Below are 26,018 nucleotides of genomic sequence, written 5' to 3' on the forward strand. Positions count from 1 at the left end.
TTTGAGTAGAGCAATGTGACTGTGGTACTTTCAAGAGCAGCCATTTCTTGCCAGTGCCATGAAACAATGAGAGTTCTTCCTCGATGATTCACATACTTGGAATTCGCACGAGTGTACAGTCAGACCGGCATGATTTATTGATTCACTCGCTACAGACATTTGATTCCATAATTCCCAATATTTTAATCTGGATCCATATATAATTTTGCTGCATGACAAGGGTATATGAATGCTCCTTCACAGAAACAATACCTACTTGTCAACCCTTGTAATTTGAAAAAAAAGGCCCCCCCCCAAAAAAAAAAAAGGATGGAGAATTAAAATAAACTGCCAGATATGAGCGACATATCGAGTACCATTTTCCTCGCTTGTTTCACATTTCTCACTCAGTTCTCACAGATGATGACTTCACTGAAAAAAAAAAATGTTGAAACTAACTAGATGCAGTACGGATACAAACTATCCTACATCAGGCTCAGTACTGACATTCCGACAATGGGAGCAATCACAAAGCATCCCTGAGGGACCTGAGAACTACACCGCTCCTTTTACTCACTATAAGAGTCTGCTAACTACAAAAGGATCTTACAAGGTTATCAATATTTTCTTGACCTCAATGAGAAGTTATGTAGGTCAAGGAAGGTCAATATAGAGACAGGGTCACCAGCAAGAACAAGAGTGATTGTGATTTGTGTGTGTGTGTGTGTGTGTGTGTGTGTGTTTGTGTGTGCGTGTGTTTGTGTGTATGATTTTGTCTAACACAAAGCCTCACAATGTGATGGCGCTATTGGTCCCATATGATTTGCACACCACACTCCCAGTTTTATAGAAGCACTGATCAGAGCCGTTAAAGGTGACACCAAGTCTCGCTAAGAGACGGATGGTGCACATTGATGAAGGCCACCAGAATATACTATCATACACAGCAGGGCTATAACATTTCAGCTGATGCAGTTTCAAGATAATACAAGAGCAACACTCGACTATGTGCTATGCGACACAGGCCTACAGTACAAGTTACTGATTTAATTTACTGAATAACACTGACTTTAATTCATCGTGTGCTTTCTATTCTTTTGTGTTTTCAAATGGCAATGTCACATGTTGCCTAGATTGGCATTTATTCGAAATTCAGCACTTTTAGTACAAGATGAAAATTGAATCGAGGTCAATAAAATTTTCCATGTGACGTAGGATTCCAATAGTCAACCACAAGTCATTTCAAGGCAGCATAGTTCTCCATCCCTAGAGTTCCCATTTTGAGATGGACAAATATACCAATCAGGAAAATGAGACACCTGGAAAATAGCAACAAATGGTTGATCATTTAGCCTTTAGCATAAGTCAGGAAATAATTGTCAAAATACTACAAATGTGAAAAATGACAAAATGTTTTAGGGTAATCTATTCACCTGTAGCAGAAATCCATAGCCCTAATAGAAATTAAAAGGAGAAAAAAAAATTGTAATGAAAGAAACATGGAAATGATTAGTTTTGTGAAGTTGTACCATCGTTCGGAATCAGCTACGGCATCTCTACATGACTGTTCTCACACATTCTGTAATAAATAGTAATGAAACGGTAAGTGCTACTGTCGAGACAACATTGACACCTCTGTCAAAAGAACAGATCAAACACTGACTAAAAGTCGTCCCTACACTTGTCCTACACTAGATGAGACTCTTCTGGGTTTTCTTCCGAGCCTGCCGGTTCCTCCGCGCCTTTCAACCTGTCGTTCTCGTACTCCACAAAGTCGTCAAAGAGGCTCGGCCAGGCTTCGTTGTCGTCGTAGTTGCTGAGATTGTCCCCGATCACTTCCACAAAGTGCAGAAACATCTGCCACGTGTCCCGGGATATGCCCTTCACTTGATTCTCTGTCAGAAAATTGCACCAGCGGTGTAGAATCGGCGGCTGCCGGTAATGGAAGACAAGCTCCCAAAGTGGTATTGCAATTTCACACGGTAAAGTCCGCTGTCCGCCTTCCATGTCCAGTCCAAAGCCGAACGTGTAGCGATAGAGATCTTTGAACATGGCATCATTATTTTGTACTTCGGAACGCAATTCGGGAAACTTTGATTTGATTCCGCTGATAGAGTCGGCACGAAGAGTGCGACATCCCTGAACAAATTCGCTGCGTGTGAAGCGGCACATGGTTGCCGCCTGGAATTTCCAAGCGATCACTAGTACTATGAAATCATCTGGGCTCACCTGTAGATCCTGGCAGAAGCGCTCTGTGCCCTCTGCTAGGATAGCGTCCTCTGCACTGTCGCGATATTTCTCAAAGAGTTTGTTGGCTTTCTTCTCAGTGAAGTCCGACTTCATGGCGGCCGTCGTCTCGACTCCGTTATGATGGGGAAACTGTCTGGAGTTCTCAGCACTGGGTCTGCTCTGCGACCCGTTGTTCACGTCACCTGCGGGCTGGTGGCGGTGGGTGATGCTTCCACGCAAGCTGGAGGTGTCGATGCGCTGCGCGTAGTGGGGATGCTGGCCCAGAGGTCCAGGGCTTATCTCTTGCTGCACCGTTTTGGGTGGAAGTTGCGATGTGCTCTTCTTGCCATTATGCGGTTCCTCACTGGTTGAACTTGTGCGGCACGCAGAGAAGCACTTTCCCATTAGTCTTGATTTTGTGGGTGGCGCCGGGCAGGAGAGCCTGGATACCGGAGGTGAAGCAGCGGGGGGTAGTATGGGTGGACCTGAGAGGTCACGGCAAAGAGCTTCTCCTTAGGGCACCGGCATGGAGAAGGGAACGTGGTGCACTCTCAAGATGGACCCTGCACAAACATATTAAAAAGAGAGATAGAATGTAAAAATGTTCATTTCTCAACACCTTCAAGCACTGACAACATCATGAAAACAAGTTCATGCCTATATAGTACACGACACTTTGAATCAACATCATGATATTCTAAATTAGGGTGTGATTTAACAGACTTATGCAATATAGTGCAACTTGAAACAAAAAAAAACAGCAAAAAGTGACAATGCATGTTTCATTGTTACATCACAATATGCCAGACTATAGTGAGGTATACAAACAATTGCAGGATGACCTCAAACTTGGTGGCAATTATGTCATGCTAATTAGTCATTTCCAAAGTCATGTACACAATTAGCATGTTGGCCACACTCACACATGCACATGCACACGCACACACACATACACATCCTCCCCCTCCCCCCACCCCCCCCCCCCCACACACACACACAGACATACAGTGACACATCTATACACGTGAAAGCAACTGAGAGAACCCATCCAATCCACCTTGGCAGGCTCATCGCCATTTGCACGAAATTTCAATTCACGAAACTCGCCGCTGCCACCACGACACGACGCAGCATGACAGCCCCTCCTTACCCTGGTAGCACATGCATGACACGCTTCTATACTCTACGAGAGCATCCATCGCCCCATTGCCATTCATTTTGGCTTGCGTATGACTCGTGAGTGCGGCTCCAGCATTACTGCAAATAGCCGACCTTGCGTCACCAGTCATTCATTATCCCTGAATGTGCACCTCGGGAGTGGGACACGTCGTCGCGATAGCCTGTGCTGAACTAAATATTTTCCTATTCTCACAGAGTATGGGAGAGGAATGATGATAATACTCTTCTGTATTGGGATATGGCAGTGAGGTGATATGAACACACACAAACACACAACCATACACAAAGTCTTTCCGCAGGAAAAGTTTACAATAACAATCCTTAATCCACATGAATATGTTATCACCTATCAACTGGTGACTACACATGTTCATCAAACATTCTGCGTGGTTTCAGCACAGCACACACTATTGGCATTGTGGCTAGAATCTCTACCGTGCTCAACAAGCAAATTGACTCATCCAATAGATACGCACAAGCATACATTTTGTCGTGATGCCAGCGCGCAGTGCTAATAATGTAAACCACATACGCATGCAGTAAGGTCAGGTGCGATTGTTCAAAAGATATTTATAGTTTTGCTGCATAATAATTCATGTATCAAAGAGGTCCAGTGCCAGATATAGGGTAATGAAATTTGAGAGATGGAAAAAACAGCAGCTAAGGTATGCCAATAGCACATCTGGACATGTACATAACATTTACATGTAATATGAATGAAGCTTTTGGCTGGATTATTACATTTTCTGGACACAAAATGGCCTATGACCACTAATTCTATAATTTTTAAGAAAACATTTGTCTCTTTATCTTCCTCCCTACAGGCATCATAGGACCAGTACACAATCCACAATGTTTGCTGTGGCTAGAAAGTGACATTAAAGCCAAAGATCTGTGACCTTTGACCTTGAGGTGAACAATGTATGTGTGTATGGAAATTCAAGGCACAAAGGCCTTCTAAAAGGAGTTGCCCTCATCCGTCCGTTGCAGTAAATTTCACACCAAAATTCAAGCTTTGTAAACAGCCAGCTGTTGCTTTAAGCTGGCTTTCTGCATTTCTCTGTGGTGTTAATTTCTTGGTCATTGTTTTTGGTACGGTTTTTATTGACTTGCTCAGTAGAGGGACCATTGTATTATTACAGCATAGATTGCTCAACCAAGGCGTGAACACACATAGATCACTGCATTACATGATCACAAGAAATTGATGCTACCTACATCCATACAATCTATATTGACTGCACGGCTGTAATCCTATAGATGTACTGTACGTGCGTTTGATATCAGAATACCTGTGGCGCCTTGAACACATGGCTGCCTGAATGTCAAATTTAACAATTGAGTCTACAGGTACATTAGGCTGATCTACTACAAGCTAGGCTATCATACATGGGGAAGCAGAGGTAATATGATGCATAATTAAATGATTTAATGTGTCATGATAATGTATGCATACAATGCATGTACCAGTACTGTATGCATATTGTACATTGTATGTACAAGTACATGTTTGAATGAAACTACATGGACTGCTAGTTTCCATTCAATATTTCAGTGATATCTGTTGAAGGCATGCTTTGCATCAACAGATATTTCAGGTATAACAAGTGCAATACAAAAACACTTTGCAAACCCTTTTAAGATACCAGTTTTTTGTTTTTTTTTTGCTTTACTGCTATTTGCAAAACAAATAATCAAAAAAGCCTTGCTGGTCCCCTGAAATGGGATGGTAGTGACCACATTTTGTGTTCTACCAAATACCACAAATCCCCTAAAATGGACTGGTAGTGTTTGGTGTTCAATTAAACACAAGAAAACCCCTGCAGTAGTGCAATAGATTGTAGGATTAGTGTTCCATCGAATACCAGAACAAAATTGTAATGGACTGGTACTGGTAGTGTTTGGTGTTCAAAAAAAAAACCAGAAATCCCCTGCAATGGACTTTCAATGTTTTGCATTCAATCAAACACTAGACATCCCTTGCAATGGGCTAGTAGTGTTTAGTGTTCGATCAAACACCAGAAAACCGCCTGCAATGGATTGGTAGCATTTGGTGTTCAATTATAACACCAGAAATCCCCTGCACTGCGGGCTGGTAGTGTTTGGTGTTCAACCAAACACCAGATTTTCCCTGCAATGGGCTGTCAGTGTTTTGTGTTCAATCAAACACCGAAAAAACCCCAAAGACTTGTAACCTTTAAGCTTCATCACAGGCTTTTCTGGTCAGTACGAAATGGTATGTCCAGCTCCACGGCAATTGTACTCTTCATAGTAAAGTTGACTCAAATTCAAAAGCCAGCAATGAATAAGAATAATGATATACTAAAGCCATTCAGACTCAATTTTGATGAAGTTATTAAACAATATGTAATAGTGTCCTGTACCTTCGTGACGTGTCCATGTAGCATTGTGATATTTTAAAATTTGGTCCTAAGAGACAAATTATGGCAATTAGCTTGACCAAAATTTGATGCAATATGCATATTTACAAGATATGAATGAGGTAGCTAAATATCTCAAATTTCCTGTACACAGTTTTAATTTTAAAAGAAAATTACAAAATGTATCATGATGCTATGCGGTGTCCTTTTTTGTGACATTTGGTGGACACCGTGTAGCATAGTGACAGATTGTGTAATTTTCTTGTAAAAGTAAAACTGTGGAAAGGAGAGTTAAGATATTTAGCTATCTGACTAATCTAGTACTATGCATATCATATCAAATTTTGGTCAAGCTAATTGCATTAATTTGTCTTTTAGGACCAGATTTTAACTATCACGATGCTACATGGACACGTCACGATGCTACAGGACACCGTTACATATTGCTTTAATAACTTCATCAAAATTGAGTCTGAATGGCACAAAATTTCCAGGAAAATATATGGTCTCAATACAAATGTAAAGCCTATAAACAATATATGTATAGCATAATTAGTATTGAGTTATGCTAAAATGTCACACTTTGTGCCCCAACTTCATGGAAGTACCCACATATATTTTTTCACATATATGTATGTAGATTCATACAATTGTGTTGTGATTCTTATATGTACATGTTCAAAATGTTGATGTTGCTAATAAGTATAAACATTATGCATATATAGCACATGTATATATCTCCTGCCTGTTTCTCGTTGAAACATCCTTATGGTAGACATGTGAACAAGTGCATACAAGTCAACACTCCCATCTGTACAAATATGAGACGCTCTGCCGAATGCACTGAATTGATCTAATGGAGGCAAATTGCCACTAAACAATCAGGTGCCTCCCTCCCTCATGGTTTGAAGAAATATCATATACACTGTATGCCAGGCCTCTGTACTCCCCCCTCCCCTCCCCCCCCCCTCCCCCTCCCCCCTCCCCACAGACTTTTCAGTCTCCAACTGCAGCAAGAATCATATCAGGTCAATTGAGTTTTATGCAATCTTTTACTTCAAGAATTAATGGTTCCTCACTATGGGTGTTGTGTAAAAGAGCATAAATTTGGTGTTTTCGAGTCCATTTCAATACAACTATGAAAAGAGCAGATCTATAAATCCCACTTCTAAAGCGAAGTTACCAATAGGTGGGTTGACGAGGATGAGTCACAGAGCTAAAATAGGTTCTTTTGGGTTAGATAAAGGGAGGGAAAAAAAAAGCCTTGAAATCAACTGCAGCCATCCACCCACAAGTCTGCAAACCCATTTTATCTATCACGAGCTCCTCCAGAGGGAATCCATACTGTAAAACGAGAAATGTTCGCGTGCATTTTAATTTCGCGAATTTCGCGAGCGCCAAGATTCGCGAAATTAAAATGCACGCGAAATTTCTTATCTACACTATATGCATTGAACGCAAGAGGCAATTCGCGAAAATTTCTTGCCGCGAAAAAGGCCGTCGGCTCCAATTCGCGAAAATTTCGTGCCGCGAATATATCATGTTTTACAGTATTCAAAGTGAGACAGAAGTATGGGCATGCTCCTCTACAGCTACACTTGTACTTAGTAATTTCTTTTATCTACAGTAAAAGAATGCAAAACACCAAGCCGTCATTCGAGCTACCTTTTACTGGATCTTAAGCAGACATGTGGGTAAGAAAAGCTCAAATTAATGCCCAAGACTGCTGAAACATGATAAATGCTGGTTGGTACAGAGCTAAAAATCAATCTCGCACGACTGCACAGCGCACAAACACACACACACGTAGGCAGACGATGCCATTCATACTGGATCGGAAACACTCGCAGCTGGCTCTGACCTGCCGTGTAGTGCAGCTCACACAAAGGAGCTTGTCGCAACGCGCCAGAACCGTTTTCAGATCTGCAGACCGGAATCGAAACTGTTGTCCGAGGAGTATGGGGAGGGACGTGACCTCATGTGCACACCGTTGCCATGGTACCCGTCTCTCTCATCAGCTGAGCAATTCTGAGGCGTGATGATAATGTCTTGTGCAAAACTGACAGCTAACCAGCAAGGACACAGTCAATTAAAATCTGCATCATCTCTGATGTTCAAGAGGGCGGAGGGGGGGGGGGGGGAATCATAGCTCAAAAGGCTAGCAATGAAGTTCATCAAATAATGCTCTACGCTCTGAAAATGTGATGTAACCATTCAAATTCCTCTTTCCTTTACAGGCAAAATCTGCAGGTATTGGGTTTCTTACCATTTTTGTGCAAATGGCAATGCGCATGCTACTTGCTACCTGAACCTACATTGCCTATCAATGTAACAAACTTTTTTTTATCACATTCTTTCTAGACAATAAAAAGAGGAAGTAAAGTGCATGTTTTCTGAAAGGTATCAGAAATCAGTCATTGTGAGAATGAAAAAAGAAGGAGGGGGATAGGGCCTATCATAGAAAAGAGTCTACATTGAATGTGACATAATGGTAGAAACTGCAGAGACTTCACGAGCAATCACTACAATGTATGTGTCATCAAATCACATAAATAATATATGACAAATAGATTGATTTGTTTTAAACTGACAGAAAGGCAATCAGAAGTGTAGATACATTGTGTACACGAAGACTATTAACAGACTGGCATGTTGTATTAGTGCAGGCGCACTAAGGAAGTGTAGGATGAACGAGTTCATGTTCAAAAGAAGAAATATAAAACCAGTGATTTGTTATCCTCATAGCCTACCCAGCAACTCCAATTACTGGTCAGACATAAGTTTCAAAGCTGAACTGGCAACTGTCACTTTTTTTTTGATGACAGGAAACACGCCTGGCATTAAACCCATTCCATGTAGGACAAGAATTTCAGTGACATCTTGAGAGATCATGTGACAGAGCCATCAAACTGTCATCACAGAGGCATCAACTTTCCATGGCAGATGTAAAACCAAGAAAATAGGACAAAACTGTGGATCTACCTCCAGATTTTGAGACAAAAGCCAAGAGGTCGGACACACTGTGTCTTTGCATGTAACTGCAGACGACATGTCCTTCTCGATCCCTTTGGTCACTGCAGAAATCGCATCCCTCTCGCCAACATTTCCGATCAGATCAGATGGAGAGTCGCTCGGCTCTCCTCCTCCGAGTAACGGGATACCTGGCTCCAGGCTCCAGCACCGGCCTTCATCTGCCTTCTCCCGACAAACATAGGTGGCTGCATCCAAGGTTTAAAGGTGCCTGTCTTCAGCATAATGAAATTAGCATGTGTAGGAATCCAGCAGTCGATACAGCTAGGAATGGTCATGTCGGCCTTGAGGCACGTGAAGTGCCAAGTTCCAAAGTTTCAGAGGTGACTATTCATCAATCCTCAGTATCCTCTGAGCTCTGCGTTCGAGCGCCAAATACACATGTTAATGATGCTGGCTCATCAGTGGCCAGGGAAAGGTGAAATCAGAGGTACACTGTGTGGAGTAAACGATATAAACTGCACAGAAAGGGGCCCCCTGTGATGCCTTCATAGCAGTGATGTTCATACAAACCAAGTGTTGACCAGTACACTGTTGGCCTTCTGCGATCATAACACGCAGGTCTCTTGGTAATGTGACAATGATGCTGAAGACGTTGATGATGATGTTGATGGCACTAACAATGAAAATGATGATGATGATACCAATAATACCAAAAATGATTTTGGTATTTAGATAATGATGTAAATAATCATGATATCATTCCTACTTCTATTACTATGACTAATGATAATAATTATAACAATGATATCAAAAGTGATAACAAATGGTCTTGATTCATCCACGGAAATTAAATCAGTGTTACTCACACTCAACTTCCCATGATGCATCAGGGAGAATGCTATGATTTCCTATTGGTAAAAGCATATGACTGGTAGGACTCCTATATGTACATTGTATGCACATGGAAGTCGGACATCTGACACAGAGGACTCTGAAGCCCTGTTTTGACAGACCTGACCATGACAATGTCGCGACAATGCCCAAAGAACTCCGGATGCCTCAGGCAATAAAACCGCAGAAGAGAGCGAGGGGAACTGTTTTAACAGACACACACTGAAAACCTTACCTGGGTAGGTTTCCACGAAGGGGGTGTGTCCACTTATGCGACTACCCCACCCACCTGCCAGCATCGCTTGCTGTTCTAGATTGTGCACATGTAGGTAGGCAATCATGTTTATAGGAAACAAAACATGGTTACAATTACTGATCTCAACTACAGTTGAACCTCTCGTATCCGGACAAGTCGAGACCGGGACTCATCCGGATAAGGGATTTGGCCGGATACGGGAGACTCAATGCTTTATACATGTACATATACATACACATGTACTGATGTAGCCCATTGTACTGTAGTACCACATGTAGTATAATGTGTATACTGCAACCTTTTCATTGTTACACTCAGTAACAGAACCCAAAATAGAGCTTCGTGTTTGCAAGAATTTGGAAGGAAATTTGATGTAATGTATGTTAATCATGTTGGAAGTAATATGTAATTCATGTGTGTTTGTGTAGGAGTTCTCAAGGAGTTGGGAATCCCCCTTTCCTCCCGTAATTATTTTAAAAAAAATCACGGCGAGATTGTATCCGTATAATAGAGAGATCCGGATAAAGGGAGGCCGGATAAGAGAGGTTCAACTGTAGAAATTAGTCTCGTTACAATCAATGCACCTGATCAGCTGTGTCAATCATTCTTTGTTTGCAATGTTGCGCATGCGTGTTGAGTGTATCAAAGGAAAACCACGGTTGCATTCTAATACAAGAGTTGTTGGGATAATATCGCGGTAATGTCAGGGTGATGTTGCGGTAATTATTCAAGCTGGTTTGGGTAGAATTTGGCAAAAGTTACCATGACAGCATCAGAGCACCATTTTGCAGGGACCATTTTTACAGGTAGGGTAAAAAAATGATTACCCAGACATTACCTGGGCCCCGTTGCTAGAAACTTTGCGTTTAAACGCAACTTGCAACTGATTGTCACTGGCCAATCAAAATCATTGTTGCATGCATGTCTTTTTAATAGGGCAGACCCTGAGCCAATCAGAATGGTTGTTTCAAAATTAGCGATTATTTGCAATTGATTGCAACTTTCTTGCAACGGGGCCCTGGACATTGTCGTGGTAACTCTAGTGTGAAAGGCTCTGTTTTATGGGGCTTTACAATGGTCGATGCCTGATTAAAATATATATTTGCTGGCATTACAGTGAATAGCACAGCAGGGTGAACAACCTAGTGCACCACCAGTACAAACTATGTTCGTCTCTACAAATCCCCATATTAAACCGAGATGTCATATGAAGGGCAAACCACTATATGCCTGCTAAAAGAAGAGTACCCCAGTAATATGTGGCTACACTTAACTAGTGCTATATGTGCATTGCTTCTGGAACATTACAAGTACAGTATGGTACCTCTGGGAGTCATGTGTTGGATATTGCTCTGGATGAATCTTATGGGATTGGGTTGTTACCCTACTTTGTGGGGCAAAATTAGTCTCTGTAGGAGACAGAGACTCCAATTTTATGCACTTTTTTTTCTTTCTCTCTTTAAAGAGCTCAGCTACATGTTCATTTACATATTCTCAATATAATAAGCCAGGTGGTTGTTTATCTCTATACGCCAGGCAAAGAATTAATGTACACCTACTTTTTAATATTATTTTTGAGACTTTGCTTGTGTCCTTTTAAAAGTTTTTCATTTCATGTGTGTATGCACTTTTTTTCTGCTACCTGTATGTGTCTGATTTTTACTTCAGCTTTTATTTGACTTTTCATATCATTCTACCTCTATTCTGCCAAATATGATAGATATACAAAATATCATGAAACAATAATACTCACTTTACTACTGAAATTGGGAGAGCCTTTTTTTTTTACAGAAACTTACATGCATAATTTCCTGAAAACAATTTCTTTTCAAAGTAAAAAGGATACAAGTGGGTACCTTTAAAAGACATAAACTGCGCCCACAGATTCTCTAATACATCCTATATTGCAGTAGCACTCTCTGAGTCTATATGCCTTGCTCATAAGCATGAATTATGGCACTCTGTCCCTATTTTGACAAGCCAATTACACAAATAACTTGCAGAGGAACCAAAGAAAGGGGGGGGGGGGGGGATAGGCCCTACAAAAATATATTATCGCTTTTAGGCCACGGAAAGGAATAGACTATTAAGACGAAAGAACCCCCTCCCAACACACACACACATGTATGTATTTCTATATTATACATAGGGCCTATACACTATAATACAAACATGTATGCTATCTGTAATATTATGTCGCTCTTTTATGGCTTAAAGAAAAAGGTCTTAAGTGTTTATTTCTGTATGCATACATATTCAAGGTATCTATGTATATGACCACATCCAAGCAGACTTGACAAGAAACTCTTATGACGTCTGAAGTGCACAAAGGGAATGGGCAATGTTGGTAAAGGTTTGTTTAATCAAGAGGAAAAACCAAACCAAAGAACAAAATTCTTCTGATCAATTTGTGTGTGTATGCAACTATGGAACATTTAGTCACAAATTTGGTTTTGCTTGTCCCTTATATAAACATCCATATAATTCTCTTGAAACCCATCAGATCTAAGGAACCACACCTTCCTAGCTTCACTATTCATTGTTAACAGTAGTTCATAAGGCAGAATTACAACTTCTCTTTGGTTTTAGCCTTGTACCATAAATGTCAATACTTTTGCACAATTCCTTTTTTTTTTTTTGCACTGAGCGGCACAAAAACATATTCATGGGTTCTTAAATGCACACTGTGCAATTGTCAACCCATGCAATCTGTGCAGAGAAAATTGTGAAGATATTTTAATGGTTGCCCAAAAGTAGCGCAACATATGCTAAAAGTACAACAGATGTACTGCAAAAATTTCTGCATTTATAGCATCATTGTTTATTTCACTTGCAGAATCATGAAAGGCCTCTACAACACTATATGTAAACCTTAACCTGACAACACACATTACAAGATTAAAATTCATGTTTGTCTATAAAATTGTGACAAATCTTTGTTGTTTTTTTCTGATTTTGTGCAGATTTAATGATTTTAACTGGTTTCATGTAATCTCTCTGTAATATGTAATATAGGAAACTAGTAATATTCAGAGTTGCAAGTTTAATGAAGACCAGGGGAAGATTTTTGCAGCAAAATGACCCCATGACTTGGTACTGTAGGATCAAGCACAACCCTCCTACTTAGAAGCTACATATATGCAGATATGATCTTCATTTCTGGGTAATGTACAAAGGCAGGGTAATCACGTAAACATTACTCATAATGTCCTTTCACACTGACAGCGAAATCTAATAGAGAAAAATATCAACTGTGTGGGGGTGGTTGCTAAGCATCTCTGCCAAAAGCCACCAGAGAAATCATACACTGGAGTGCAATTTTTTTCAAATTTTTTTCAATTTCATTTAAAGTCTCCTGTCACAGTTAGCATTGAGAACCATTGTCCTGAAAACTCAACATTTCATTCGTACTACTTGTGTCTTCCACTCTTTAGATTACTCCCTCCCTGTGGTCACATTTTACAGTGTGTAGCCAACCCGCCTGGCTTTTGTTCACGTCACAGCAGTATATCAATGCGGCAGACTGCCCAGCCAACTGCACGTATGCACATTATGCCTGCAAAACTTCTGACTTTTCCCAATGCATAGTGAATGGAAAGATCTATCGTTGCTAAGGCACTGTTCAAGTCGCTATATTTCTCTATGAGACATAGAAGCACCATTTCATTTTTCAGTCTTTTATTAGGTGATGCGCGTGTCCATTCATGTTGCAGCTCTTACAAGCGAAACCCAGCGGCAAATCGCTCACTGCTATCCGTGCATAGTTGCGAATGGTGAGGTCAGACCACGGTCATCTGGAACATGGCTGAGCTGGAACAACGGCGCATGATCAGAAGGCACTGGAGACCCCGAATCTGCAGAAATTGTTCATTAGCAGTGGAAACATGAGCAGCTGATTACTGATGATTTTCATAATGATTACTGATACCACAGGCTGATTGGTCCTGAGCTAGTCAAAATTATGGATTCTCTAACAGACCACGTAGTACTTTTTTACCACCTAAGGGGTTAATGTACAGGGGACAAAGCAAAAATAACAACAAATGTCAGAGTCCAAGAAGAAAATTTAAGCCAGTACAGAAATACCTTGCAAAGAATAAAAAATGTTCACCCTCATATTTTTTTACTTGATAGTTTTCCATAAATCATACAGAAATAAAGCAGGAAAAATGAAATGCCTAATGCCCCAAAATTGCTAATGGAGCTGCTGGGTAATATATGGATATTGGCTGATGTCATTATTTATGATAGAAACGATCAAAGATTACGACAACAGACGTATTTGCTATTAACGGATGGCGAACTGTTATTACTCCCCATGTGAGCCGAATTCCTTGGCTGATCCTTGCACCGGAAATTTTCAATGAGGGATATAAAATTACTTTATGATGGCAAAGTTATGACTGTAGTTTATACGAACATCAGTATGAACCTTCAGAGAAAATATGCAGGCTATTCTAAATGGTTATCTGGGTTGCATCACATTGACACATTAAACTGGTTTCATTCGAACTGTCTCTTCTGGCACACAGATACACACAATAAAACTACTCTGTCTTGCATTTATTGCAAACATCAAACTCTTTTCCTGTCTGGGACTGTGTCGAAACTTAAAGGGATGGTATAGTTTTGTTTGAGATGGGGATACAGGTTTTAACATTTTGCGAAATAGTTCTGAACCACTAATACATGAAATATCAAAGAGCATACAAATTTTCTAAGAGGAATTGAAGTTTACTTGATGAAAATTGGTTTAGAAATGACAGAGATATATCCAAAAGCAAGGCAAAACAAAGAGGTCCTAATAAAAGGTGGGTCTCACCTTTTACTACAATGAAGGACCTCTATGTTTTTGGATATCTCAGCAATTTCATAACTAATTTTCATCAACCTTTAATTCCTCTTTTAGAGTTGCACGCTCTTTACTACTTCATATAAATGGTTTTTAAAAATTTTGCAAAAAATTAAACCTAATTCCCCATCTCAATCACAACTATACCATCCCTTTAATGCAGTCAATAAGTCAATTCTAATCAAGTTATGTCTACTGTTTGATATTGTATCTCTCTTGATAGGCAACATGTGCAGTTGGTGATATATTACAAAATACACATTTACTCTGTTTGGGTCTTTTTTTAAGGTGTTCATAAAACTTGCAGCAGGTATATGCAGAAGTTCAGAAGGTCAATACTATCAAGTTATATCATGCTATAAAGATGTTTACAGCATTCACTTCAAATGCTTTGTAAAGTTCGGTGTAATTCTCTCATGAAAGAAACTACAATGTATAATAGACTAAAGTTTTGATACTATGCTCACAGCGTCCTAGTCAGCAAATTTCTAGCATTCTGAAATATAGAATATTCTCTGTGAAATATGTATTATTAGTGAATCTGCCTCCTCATATTAGTGATAACTGTGTGACCCATGACATAACTAAATGAAACAACAAAATCTTTAAATCATGTGTTGATATACACTGTTCAATTCTTTTATGTTGCATTAAAGAATTATGCATACGTTGTAGGCCTATAAATACAAACTGTATCTTTCTTGTGGTCACTGCATATTCTCATTTTCAGAGACTTTTTTCTCAGCGTCTTTTTTACACGACATGATATCACCTAGCCCTAGAGAAAGTGCTACACTGTACAGTGTAGGTGCATACAAGTATATGAGAAGCATACACTTGTACATGTACTAGTATTGACCGGTGCATTAATAGTCTACACATCCTACACATAAGCTGTCTTAGTAGGATTTGAACTTTATTTATAGAATTGTGAAGAGCTACACAATGTATGCAACAGCCAGATACAATAGGAGCCGGCTGTTCTACAGGCAATGAAAATGGAAGGCTTTTAGCTGGGATCTAATGAAGCTTCCTGGTTTGAGCACGTCCTTGATAACGCCTCCTTTCCAGGAAAAACCCCATTGGCCTGTCTGAGTGGAAGGGGGCATGTAAGGTCGTATTGTGACTGAGAATGCTGCCTCCACGGCTCCCAGACAATTCCCCTTTTTGTGCACTCTCTCGATAAAAAGCCGATAAGGCAAGGGTGTGCTTCATTCACAGCACCACTTCATTTGAACCTCATCTCGTCTTGGCTGGGGACAAGTTTACATCACAATGCCTTCCTGTGTTTGGGTGAACACGGGGCATTAAAAGGCTCTCTCTATGGGAGACACACAAGTTATTGTAACATGTGTACATTGTAGTGTACACAGCCTCTGCAGTTACCATGTGCCTATCTCTCAGCTACTGTACCTGTAATTTCAGGTTGTTCAAATCATGTGGTACATACATGACCGGGAAAAAACAAAATGTAGTACCGGTACTCCATATCACTTACGGTATAAAAAAACCGAGCATTTCTGGGGTTAGACACATGTCTATCTTTTATAATAGGATGGGATACTCTTTTACTGTTGATTCTGCGTCCAACTTAAAATGCACGGCTCATTAATTGGCCACGAGTTAGATTAAAAAACGAAGAATCACATTAGGGCACTTGTGGGAATTGAACTTTGACCTCTTGGGAAGTGCAGGCTGAGAATGAAATGAGTCCAGACTGAGCCCAGATGTTTTCATACTGTGGCCCCATTGCCATGACTTGGCATTGGTCTGACGCAACTCACAGAATGCTTGGCTGAGGCCTGACTACACTCGACTGTGATGTGCAAATCCACACCATTATATTGATGTTCAAGGACAAGTTCACTCAAATATATGGATTGAGTGAATGCAGCAATATTATAGAAGAACACAGTGAAGTTTGAGGAAAATTGGAAAAACTACTACTTAAAGGACAAGTCCACCTTCAAATACATAAGGATTGAGAGAATGCAGCAATATTAGTAGAACACATCAGTGAAAGTTTGAGGAAAATTGGACAATCCGTTCAAAAGTTACAAATATTTTAAGTATCTGCGCAATCACTGCTGGAAGAGAAGACTACTACAGTGTATGATGTCACATGCGTACAACTATGTAAGGAAAATAAAAAGAGAATTTCACAAAACTTAGGTTGAATAAAGTACACATTTCTTCGACTTGCTACTGATGTATGTTAAGGGTAATATCATTCCCCCTGCCTTCTGAAAGCGAGAAGTCTAGTGTTCTTTTGTTTTGCGAGAAAAATGGAAATATGTCGAATTTTCTTTATTCTTTCTTTATATCATTGTACTCATATGACATCACAAGCTATAGTAGTCTTTTCATCCAGCCGCGACTGAGCAGAAACTTCAAAAATTCATAACTTTTTAACGGATTGTCCGATTTTGCTCAAACTCTCACTGATGTGTTCTACTAGTATTGCTGCATTCACTCAACCCACATGTCTATGAAGGTGAACTTGTCCTTTAATTATTTTTTTTTTTTTCAATTTTAGTGCTGGATGACAAAGAATTTTACAATTTTACATCAGTCACATTGGAACCCTGCCCCATACTACAAAAACAATATGAATGGGATGTGACTCCAACAGCAATAACACTATAAAGTGGGGAGCATGATGTTACCTGTTGATTCATCACAGGGCCAGCATGAATGGCCATATACGGGACTAGGAAGATTGCCTTGTATGAAATGCTCAAATATGGCTGACTATACTACAACTGAACTTCATGAAGCAGCATTCTGTTCCAACAAACCTCATTATGCCATTATGTCTACCGTCCCTGTCTTGCGGGACTTGCTGGGCATGACAAATCCGTACACACCCAGAGGGACAGGCTACCCACGGCATGTTGTAGCCTGTACGTTTTAATAGCACCTGACAATACAGCTATTTTTACATGCGGCGTACCAGTAAATTGAATGACATGATTGTCCTGTTTACAGCAATATTTGGCTCCAAAGCCAGGAAGCCATACTATGAATACGATGGAGGCCTTCAATTACTGTTTCTTCTCAGCATATCATGCTTGAACTACACACATGTATAACTAATGAACATTACATTCAAGAAATTCAACTCTTGAAGATAATACAAAGTTTAATAATACCACACACGCCAAATGGTGCATACACTGAAAGCTGCATTTGGGCAATTCCGCGGTTAGTAACGTTACATTTAAAGAAATTTAGATATTTATTTTTACTACTAAATCACCATTTATTCATTTCAAGTCAAAATCATGTTAAAACATGTTCATCCTTCCCAGGTGTATGATATAGAAAAGAATGAGTACAATCCAATAAATATTAGAATTACTATGGCAACTAAAAGGGCTGGTTAGTAACGTTACGAAAAAAGGACATGACAAAAAAATCAATGTCTTGTAACAAAAAGTGTGCAAAATTTCAAGTTACTTCAAACAAAGTGTTGCATTAATTTTAATTATTACATCATGACAAATGTTCATGCAAATATTTTTAGCAGTTCGACCGATAATTTATTAGCTAGACCCCCAAATGCATGGTTAGTAACGTTACGGTTAGTAACGTTACATTTGTCCGGAGTAATTCCGCAGGTCATTTCACCCTTTTGTAATTGACAAAATGTCACATGACTTCTGGAGTATTCAAACGTATTCATCTTTTACCTTTTAGCAAAAATTTGAGGAAAAAATTTCAAAGCAACCCACTGTAATTTGCATTTAAGTGAATTTCAGCATCCCCAGTCCCACATGTACATTTTAAATGATGGTTTTAGATCTCGCAAAATCAATAAATACGAAAAATAAAATCTACTGAATTTGAAAGACCTTAGTGATTGGTAAACATCCATGGCATTAGTTGATACCTAAATTAAAGCGTAAGATAAAGAGGCACATTTCTTTTATCCATGTCATGTCCACCTAACTGCGGAATTGCCCATTTCCATTTTCTGTCCTTAATATAAAGCCATATATATTTTTGTGGTTCAAATTGCTTCTTTTTTTCATTTTACAGGAGACATTTATATTTGTGGCTATATTTTCTGGTGATTTGGCAAAATATTATCCATCAACTAAGGAGGATTTTAATTCCCCCACACAAAATACGACAGAAAATGATCATACATGTAGGCCTACATGCTAAGCCCTATAGTGTACAACACAAAGCAATATAAACAAAAATGTACCGCAGTATATACACATCACAGTTTATAGATTTGACTATGATAGTTACATGTAAAATATCAGATCTATCCCCTGTATTTTCCAAGCAACATACTGTACAGCTCAAACAAGTGTGAATTTCTACATACAGTGTACACTGTACTTGCTGGATTATGCACCACAAACTTTTCCTGACTTGCTGCTTTAAATTTCACTATCAAACAATTTTGCTATTTGAAATATACTCTTGTACTGGTTTGGTTTTTTTTTTCTCTCTCTCTCTTTTTTCTTCAAATTCCATATCTTCTGAGCAAGCATCTAATTAACATTTGTAGAACAAGAGAAGCACAATGCCAGAGATGAAAAATATAACAACAACAACAACAACAACAACCACAACTATTCCTGAGCATCTGCCCTAGCTATTTGTCTTCATACAATGCAAACACTCCACAAACTCAGTTTTCTTGTACACTTGTGATGCAAAAAAAAAATACAATCTACTACTCTAAAATCATTCCCTTGCCAATGGCTTTGGTACAGAGCAGTCCTCCCAAAATTTGCATTCAGAGCAATGGCCCAGTCCATGAGAGAAGCAAAACAAAAACAAAACAAAACAAAACAAAACATTAAAAGAAAATGAAGAGAGAGAGAGAGAGAAAATTGAACTAGAGGAGGTACTTTGTACTACAAAGGCTAGGCAACAGGGATCAGCACAGCTACAAAAATGGGCAATTAGTGGCTAATCTACGTCCCCCATGAAATGGGAGTGATCTGCTCCCTTGGAAGAGGTCAAAGTCACTGCAAGCTCTCAAATTCCACTTCACATTTTTCATTTTCATCTGTAGGGGGAGGATTTCATATTCACCATGAATTTTCCCCCATCTGATAAGTGTAGCATGCTTTGCAGCTTTCCATTTGCCCGATTTTGAATAGTTTGTTTGTTTCTTAATACTAGAATGTCATGCTCACTTGGACAACATTGAAGTCAGTGCTTAGCGATCTTAGCATTTCATTTTTTTTTTTTTTTTTTTTTTTGGGGGGGGGGGGGGGGGGAGGAGGAGGCTAGGGGTGATACTTGATATTCTTGGGGTTGTCAAATGTTTTTCTTGTGTGTATATGTGTAGGCTAGGGGTGATATTTGATATTCTTGGGGTTGCCAAATGTTTTTCTTGTGTGTATATGTGTGTGTCAGCAGAGAACATGATGACATCAAGCCTTGTGTGACAGTATCATAAATAAAGGTTCTACATCGTGAAATTTATTGCGCCTTCTGATCTCTTCAGGAATACGGCCTGCGGCACAGGTTCGGGCAATTACGCAGAATGTGGCATCCCATGCGTCATTTTCATCGCTGACGTTGGATTGCTTGAATAGGCTTACAGGTCAAATGCTGCCATCAGTTTGCAGTGGTGTGCTTGGGTTGGCAATGGCCTTTGCTCAGCATACCCTAACCCCATAACTGACCCCAATCACAAGACCAAAAGCATCACTGCCTTTAATATTGAGGTTAATGAATATAAGGCCAGCAGCCACTCACCAATGTCCTAATTTTAGGGATACAGGAGAGCTTGGAATTATGCTTGTTTCTCTTCAACGTAAAAGAGGAAGCAAACTTTCTAATTTCATTTGCCCTTATCAAATCATTCTTTACATTCTCAAATAGCTAGTCGGAGGTCAGGGGCTTGCAGGACCTAAAATTTCCAAATTTCGAAGATCTACTTCATAGAATACTTTGTTAGTAAATTTCATAATGTTTGGAGAAACAGAAGCAAAAGATATTTCAAAAGCAGACATTTTTTTTTTTATATTAACCACCACAATACAATCCCTACCATTGTATTCTAACTCTATGATAATGTTTTAAACTGAAAAATGTTGGAAACCTTTGTGAGAATTAACATGTTTGACTACACCTACAGCACAACTTATACTGTCTATCTGGCTCAGCAGAGAATGAGAACAACGAAGAACTAATCATACAAGTTTGAAGAACTATGTGGGAAGGCACTGGAATGAAACAACAAACTCAGAAAGGTTATGAATTACATACAACGATATATCAAACATTTGTATCTCTGTTTTGTTATGAAAATTATGCCGAGTCCAAGATATTGTTGCAAAATACTTTCACCTTCACCTAAAATAATTAAAACTTCATTCATGTCATTACGTTCAAAGCAAAGTGTGTGTAACTATTCAAATTTCAAGATTACTGTTCCAACAGTTACCAGTACACTCTTTAAATAGAAACTTGCACATGACAGACATCAGCCTGATGGAAATCCAAGTTCAAGAATTTTTTTTTTTTCGCAATCGCAAATTAGTGTGCTATTTTATTTCCTATTCACATCAGCATGAAGAGAATTAGTCCGAAATTTTCTTTAGCTGATTCGATAGCTGAGCATGCGCAAACAGCGTCAGTAGGGTGCGCGCCTTCAAAAATTACCCACGATTTGTGCGCAGGTTGCCTCGATCGACTAGGTTACTCATGCTAGGCATGATGGGATGCATCACGCTAATTTCTTGAGGCGAATTCATGATATCGAATAGCACGCTAGTTCACAAATCATTCCGTTATTTCAGAAATTTCCCGAGTATGGGTCGAGAAATTTTCTCGAGCTTAGCTTTCAAATCATCAAGCTATTCATACACGCTGTAGTTTGAATTCACATTTTCAAATAGCATGCTTTTTTGTCATCGGGTTAATATATCCAAACTCGAGATTCTGAAAATAGCGCCCTATTTCGAAACATCTGGCTGATGTGAAAACGCCTATGTATGGATATTTCATCATAACAAATCCATAATTGGGTGATACGCTAACGGGTATCAACTATTGTGTTTGCTCGAAATTCCCATTTCTTTCTGACAAATTTTGTGAACAAAATAACTCAACAATGACTTGACCAATTCACATGAAATTTTCAATCATCATATCTCATGACAATATCTCAGCACAGTACATTTTCATGACGATAACTTTTCTGTGACGTCATCTAGGTGCCATTTTGTGATTTTCAATGATCGATCATAACTTCATAACTAAATGCCATTTCTTTACCATTTCCGGAAGACATAAAGTTCAAGTCACGTCTGATAGTCCTGTACTATGCTAATTACCCAGGTCACCATGACGTGCACGTACAAGCGCATCAAAATTTTAAAGTGCTCAAATCGACATCCCAATGGATTTTCTCGAAGTTTCAGACAATTCCAAGCGTTTCAAAAAAATCTGCGCGTTTTCGCGCACACAGCGTGTAAGCAACATGAAAATACACTTTTGTCCAGTGACAATATCCATTGGTTTCCGATCGATTTTGACCAATAACAAAGCAATGCACGTGGGTCAAAGTTAAAATTCCGCGCGCCTCAATGTGCAAATATAGTGAAAAAACATGTCTTTGTTTATTTCGCCATAGCTCTTGAAAATGTCCAGCAACCTTATGTTTTTATTGCATATTACAAAAGCATATGAATTGTAAATAATATTTCAAGTATCAATATTTCGAGGAAAACTCTATGATGTCACCATATCGTCATCTGAAATCAAAAAAGTGGAATTACATTTTTTGACACATTTATTTGCTGGTATCACGGTAGCTTTAGCTCAATATCATCCCAAATTCGGATATGTTGTACTTTGAACATTTGTCTTTTAAGTCCATGTCATTGTTTTGCAATTTGATTATGTTATCATACTGGAAATTGTGATTAAAGGCAAAGACTCAAAATAAGCCAAGTTTACGTGTTATGTCAATGGGAGGTGATTTTTTTTTTAAAACCATATACTGACTTGATAACGTTCTAGCACCATCACCTCAGCTGATTTTGCTCCATTTCCTCTGAAACTTAATTATGTTGTAGCTGAGACAATAAGCTGCAGTAATCATGCATTTGATTTTTTCAAATCTCCTCATCAGGTTGGCTATTTTGCACCTTAAAACTGAAAATGAGAATCGAATGTGGACGAAATGATTCCTGATTTATCTTTCACATATAAGCTTACGTTCCACATACTTTTCTCATTGAGACGTATAGCTGAGAGGTTAAAGGCACCGTCTCTTGCGCCAGAGACGTAAAGGTTGCACACGTGCGGGTTCGAACCCCACAAGATGACGAAACAAAATACCTCTTAGACCCTTTCACTTTTTTTTTTTTCAATGGAGTAATTCCACTTTCGTCCATGTAGAAATCACATTCTCATGTAAATGCACCCATACGCACATACACACACACACACACAATTTCACTTTGTTTTGTGTTGGAGACTACATTGCTTCGAGTGCTGCAAAATTTTACAGGCTTAGCATAGAGTTTGTCAAACTGATCATATTATATAATGACGACGAGATGAGACATAGCCCTCTTGGTTATGCAAATAATGGTCAAAGTTCATATTTGAAAATACAAATGTTAAAGTGAGGGTGACTCTTAAAAGACTTTATCGCCATGTTTGATTTCTGGGGGGTTTTCTTTTCTTTCATTTTGAAGACCTATTGGTAAATATTCAGTTACATAGCCTGTCAAATCGACTTACTTGCACACGCCGACACACGCATGAAATTCCCACTTGGTTGCATGACAGAAACAATTTGATCTGAATTATGTAGGACTGTAGAAAGAACTGGACTTCACGAATGTATCTCAATATAACTTTAAGTCGCTATTTTACATCATTTTCGTTGTCGATCACCTGTGACCGATATCTGATGACCCCCAGCATATCACCTAACTCGTCTTCAGTGACGAGTTTCATATCTCGTTATTTATTTGAATTACAAATATATACAGCATCGATGCTGCAACCAAGATTAGGAAACTGATTTTAATAACTCTTGCCAAGAATGTATGGTTTTGACAGTTAAGTTTCCATTGATACTGTGGCACATCACTTCTTATTTGACAGATATATTACATTTGTTTTTATCAATTGAGGCAGAAATTATACTAAAGGGTAAAAAAGGTGAAATACATTTTCAAAATGATGGCAAGCCTTCCAATGAAATGCACAACCTTTTTTATAATCTGAATTCACTGTTCATATTTGTATAAACTTAGACGCATTTCCCAAGAAATTTAAGCCACAAGATAGTCACTAATTCGTAAACATAATACTAAGTTTCACTTCCAAACACAATGTATTAAAGCATAACATTTCCTTCTGGGCAATCAGACTTTTGTAATGTGAAGAATTGGCAGCACTTCAGTGTAAAAAGTGTAAGCTGAGGAGACACTTCCTCCTGTAAATAGGTATCACTTCATTTATGAAAATATTGGTTTTCTTGGTTTCGTGGGTACTTTCAACATGTAAAACTTTTCTCTGACTGCAGTGTGACATACATGTACATGTACATGAACATGTACACATGTATGTAGGCCTACATCAATGTACCCTAGCACGATGCAGAAATGTACAAAAAAAAAAAAACACAAGCTGCTGCCCAAACAGTACTCTGTGCTCAGAGAGGCAGCATCCCGACGCGTTCTTGCCAACAATAACCCCAGGGAGTCCGGGGGAAAAACACTGTTTGCCGTGTGGCCAAAGTTCAAATGCAAACGGTGACACATGCATGCACGCGTTCAAGATTCTTTTTTTTTTTTTTGCTTTTTTTTTGCGATCTAGCATTTCATGAAATGATTTCAGAGAAGCGAGAAAAAGAGGGTGTGTTTCTTGATGTACGGCAATGATTAACGACACCTGCACACTCCCCACTGTAAGTTCAATGAAACAACATTTGCTGAATTCAAACAGTATACAAGGATTGCATACAGACCACTGCATAAACAGATGGGGGGGGGGGGGGGGGGGGGGTAGAGAGAGAGGGAGATGAGAGAGAGAGAACAAATACAGCTTAGATTATATATTTCCCTCTCACTTTAAAGACATGAATCTCTATCACGATCTTGGGTCTGTGCTGACAAAAAGCAGGTTCCACTCACTATTACAGTAGAGACTTTGCATGCTTGTGTGTCTAAGGATATTTGGCATCATGAATTGCAATATCTCTTTGTGTACCCAGGTACTCACATTACTTTGCTTTCATAAAATGTAGCCAGTGTTGAATCTAAGACAAAACAATGTAGCGATAAAGCTCCTTCTTTTCCTTTCTTGTCAGTTGAACACACATACCCCTTTCAGGTAATCGCAGTTCAATTATCCGTATCAAAATAATGCGGATGAAGTAATCAAAATCGCGTTCATATATCCCATGAAGTGCGCACTACTTTTACGAGCGCCCGTTCATATAACGGTGCGAAAGACGGGAGTATTTGTCATGGTTACTGCCCACGCCTCTATAATGACATAATGTTTCCGGTGATATAATACTCACGTGTATGCACAGCTCTCGATCAAGCTCAGCATATCAGCGGTTGTGCGGGAAATCGAGTGACCTTTGACCGAACTGTGGAATGTTAGTACACATAAGTCGTAAAACGCGTTCATGTATTCTCGATCAACTCCTCATGCTGCAATAATGCGGATAATAGCAGCATCAAAATAATGCGCACTTTTTTACTCCTCTCCCGTTCATGTAATCAAAATTTTACTACTTACAAATGTATTGCTCCTATTATCCGCATCCACGATTACCTGAAAGGGGTAACAGAGAACTGAAAATCACAACGGATGGCTAAACCTATTGTACCCCCCCCCCTACCAAAAAAAAAAAAAAAAACCTTTCACATGATCATCGCTTCCACAGCAAATTATAAGTACTTTAGGCCCTACACTCAAGCTACAGTGTAACTATAATAAAGGAGAACAGAATTTAAGTTTGACTTTTTTTTTCTTTTTCTGCTGCAATGAATCTTAACATGACTTTCACAAACACGATGGAATCTGCAGTCTGATACTTTCCACACAAAAAAAGAGAGAGGGAGAGAGATACTTTATGAAAGACTAGAAATGTCGCTATGGCGACTGGTATGCCTCCGCCATAATGCATGATTCTCCTAATAGGTCTATAGTACATGTGGACAATGTGTGATTACATTTTCACAAAATTGGCAAAATATTAAAATTACATGTTTGTCACAAATGTATCGAATGTTTACCTTCCTTGACCTATGTTTAATTGGATGAA

The 26,018-nt window shown here is 39.1% G+C and overlaps 1 protein-coding gene across 1 annotated transcript in view; it reads right to left on the reverse strand.

The window, feature by feature from the left end:
- Positions 1-301: 301 nt before the first annotated feature.
- Positions 302-26,018, reverse strand: part of LOC139730377 (DCN1-like protein 3) — a 51,421-nt gene continuing 25,704 nt past the window's right edge. The window contains exon 3 of the mRNA XM_071641242.1: positions 302-2,771. Within this exon, the coding sequence (XP_071497343.1) occupies positions 1,666-2,613 (948 nt within the window). The 5' untranslated portion in view covers positions 2,614-2,771 and the 3' untranslated portion in view covers positions 302-1,665. The remainder of the gene's footprint in view (positions 2,772-26,018) is intronic.

The sequence above is a fragment of the Diadema antillarum genome, unplaced genomic scaffold (genome assembly GCF_040938485.1).
Source record: "Diadema antillarum isolate AM-2024a unplaced genomic scaffold, OU_Dant_1.0 seq00000304_RagTag, whole genome shotgun sequence".
NCBI classification, from domain to species: domain Eukaryota; kingdom Metazoa; phylum Echinodermata; class Echinoidea; order Diadematoida; family Diadematidae; genus Diadema; species Diadema antillarum.